Below are 3357 nucleotides of genomic sequence, written 5' to 3'. Positions count from 1 at the left end.
TTTCATCACCAAACATTTCGGGGACCAAGAAGATTTATAAATGTAAAAAGTAAAGTTTATGTTAATTAAAAAAATATTTTATTTATACTAAAGATAAAACTCTAAAATATTCGTAATTTATTAATGAGAACATTGTGACCGTAACTGTTTAGCAACAATATCTTTTATGTCTTCATTAATATTTGTTCTGGCAAGTCTAATTATATCTTCAAGTGTAAAATATTTTAAACTGTTTCCATATTTAACTTTATATATTTCATATAGGAGTATGCACGCTCGAAGATATATGTACTTTCAAACATTGATACAATTTGAAGCCCAAAATCTCTCAATTTTGGATATTTCTCTTTATCCAAAAATTGTAATATTTCTATTCCAGTTACTCCACGAGGTGTAAAAAATGGGTCAGCCTGCAGGTCGCATAATTCTATTTGATATTTGACATCAACGGAGTTGATATCAATATTAATTGGATCATAAAATAAATCAATAGACGGTTTATGATCAACAAATTGAGAAAATCTTTCATTGAAATCTGTAATTAACATATCTAATTCTTTTGGTAGAAATATTTTAAAATCCGCATTTCTATTCCAGTTACTCCACGAGATGTAAAAAATGGGTCAGCCTGCAGGTCGCATAATTCTATTTGATATTTAAGATCAACGGAGTTGATATCAATATTAATTGGATCATAAAATAAATCAATAGACGGTTTATGATCATCAAATTGAGAAAATCTTTCATTGAAATCTGTAATTAACATATCTAATTTTGGTAGAAATATTTTAAAATCCGCTTCTATATTACATTCTTTCATTTCTTCATAGATCTCTTACTTTACATAGTAAAGTAATTTTAATAATATTAATTTAGTAACATAAATTTATTCATAGTAAAATGTACTCGCGGGCCGCCAGTTGGACTGCCCTGTAATAGACTATCAGCACCTGCTCTAAAATATGACCGCACATTAATAATCTGTAGTGTTGATTTTTAATATCAATTTATTATTATTGTTATTATTATTCTAACTAAAATAATTTGGAATTTGTATTACGGTTTACTAAAAAATTATTCATATAGTTCACTTACTAAGGACTAAAAAGAATATTATATTGTCACTACTATTTGCAACAATGTCTCACTTTCCTGTAACAATTTCTTATGCCACTAACCTGACGTTAACGGTTAACGTTAACGTTAGAACCTTGTCCATTGTTTTTATCTCTTTTTTGTAAATTGATATGTTTTATGTAGTTGTTTATTAATTCATAAAAGTTTACTGTGAGACTAACGTATAGTTGTTGTTGTTATTTTATCAGAGAAAAATGATAGCTAAATTTTTGTAATTCTGTTGTACAAAGAAATAAAAAAAAAACAAAACAAATTTCTAGAAAAAGGTATTTTATTAACAATATTTGGTAAAAAATATTATACTTAATGTTGACAGTCAGTATTCACCATATTTTAGTTTGAAGTATGGCGAGCTAATATTAATAATAACTTATGAAGTCAACAAAGGAACGAGAAAACTCATTTTTTACTACAATTGTCCAATTTAATTTAACCTATAAGTCCTCCTCCGGCACCACCAACGCCATAACCGCCACCGTGTCCACCTCTCAAACCGTATCCCTTTCCTAATCCAAAGCCTGTATTGATATTGTATCCTCCAATTCCGTTTCCTAGTCCATATCCACCAAAACCAGCCCCATATCCTCCCAATCCACCACCACTTATTCCATTGTGACCGTATCCTTTTCCTACCCCAATACCAGTGCCAATGTTATAACCGCCAACGCCTCCACCAAACCCAACTCCTCCATTTCCGGCCCCAAATCCACCATTTCCAGCACCAAATCCACCAACTTCATTTACTGATCCAAACCCTTTAAAATATCCTGCCCCCAAACCTGGTGCTCCCAGGCCACCTCCTATTCCAGTCCCATATCCGCCTAAACCGCCTCCTACTCCTATTCCGTATCCCCCAATTCCTTGCCCATATCCTCCATTCGCACTTCCTATTCCAGGCGCAAATCCTCCAACTGCACCACCTATTCCTGGCGCATATCCTCCTATTGCTGGGGCGAATCCACCAATCCCACCCCCTAAGCCTTGTCCATATCCACCAATCCCACCTGCTAATGCCGGCCCGTATCCACCAACTCCTTTTCCTAATCCAACGCCATAACCACCTACTCCACCTCCAAATCCTGCTCCATATCCACCTAGACCACTTCCAAATCCTGCTCCATATCCACCTAGACCACCTGCAATTCCTTGTCCATATCCACCTAGACCGGCTCCAATTCCTTGTCCATATCCACCTATACCACCTGCAATCCCTTGTCCATATCCACCTACACCACCTCCAATTCCTTGTCCATATCCATTCAAACCACCTCCAATTGCTTGACCTTTAACTCCATAACCTTTTACTACACCAAATCCAGGTGCTATCCCGATGCCGTGTGCATTGCCACCACCTAATCCATATCCTGCACCATAACCACCAATCCCGCCTCCCCATCCATATCCATTTCCAATTAGTCCGTAGTGTTTAAGGGAAGGCGCAGCCACTGCTTGTTTTTCAGCAGTGGCAGCTACTGGAACTGACTTTGCAGGATAATCGATTCGGGAAGCATGACTGAAGGCAACAGGCTGTTCTGATACCAACGGTACTTGATCTCCGTAGCCGGGTTTTGGGTCAGGCGCTCCGAACGCATTAATCGCAAGCAATAACAGTGATAGAAAGGCAATCATTATTTCCCGTTCCGGTCCCGATTTTGAATGTCACACTTCGAGAAAATGCTAGTACACTGATTCACGAAGACACTGTGATGTTTATAAAGGTTTCAATATTGCTTAACTTCCCCCAACTCTAACAAATTTCTTTATAGCGTTGGGTTTTTTGCGAAAACAAAGAAAACTATTTTTCTGCCTCGCTGATTTTAAGACAGGGTCAGCTATAGGAGGAAATACGATAACTTGTTGGTTCTTATTTGTTATTATTATCTATAAACATTATTCGTATTTTGTATATATATGTATATCACAATTCAATCAATGAATAATTATCAAAAGGCGATATCGCACATACGCAAATATTACTCGCAATCGCATATTTTTAGAGACACCAAAAAATTAGGTTGCGTTTTAACAACAACTTCTAGGACAAAGACTGCGTTATGAGCCAAGGTCTTGACTACTGGAGGTCATAACGTAAGCAAATTAACTAATAACAACCGATTCCTATTGTTCATAGAACTCGTGGGTACAAACAGAAGTGTTTCAGTACTCTAGATGACCATTTAAGATCATTCGTTAATTCTACAACGAATATCTATTATTTCG

The 3357-nt window shown here is 36.2% G+C and overlaps 1 protein-coding gene across 1 annotated transcript; it reads right to left on the bottom strand.

Moving 5' to 3' along the window:
- Nucleotides 1–1467: 1467 nt before the first annotated feature.
- Nucleotides 1468–2802, bottom strand: LOC108735185 (glycine-rich cell wall structural protein-like). Its single transcript, XM_018467017.1, has one exon. It carries the CDS (start codon nt 2764–2766, stop codon nt 1567–1569), a length of 1200 nt encoding a protein of 399 aa, XP_018322519.1. The 5' UTR covers nt 2767–2802; the 3' UTR covers nt 1468–1566.
- Nucleotides 2803–3357: the final 555 nt, after the last annotated feature.

This window comes from Agrilus planipennis, unplaced genomic scaffold (assembly GCF_000699045.2).
Source record: "Agrilus planipennis isolate EAB-ADULT unplaced genomic scaffold, Apla_2.0 scaffold27, whole genome shotgun sequence".
Taxonomy (NCBI): Eukaryota; Metazoa; Arthropoda; class Insecta; order Coleoptera; family Buprestidae; genus Agrilus; species Agrilus planipennis.
This window is presented reverse-complemented; position numbering and strand designations above follow the sequence as displayed.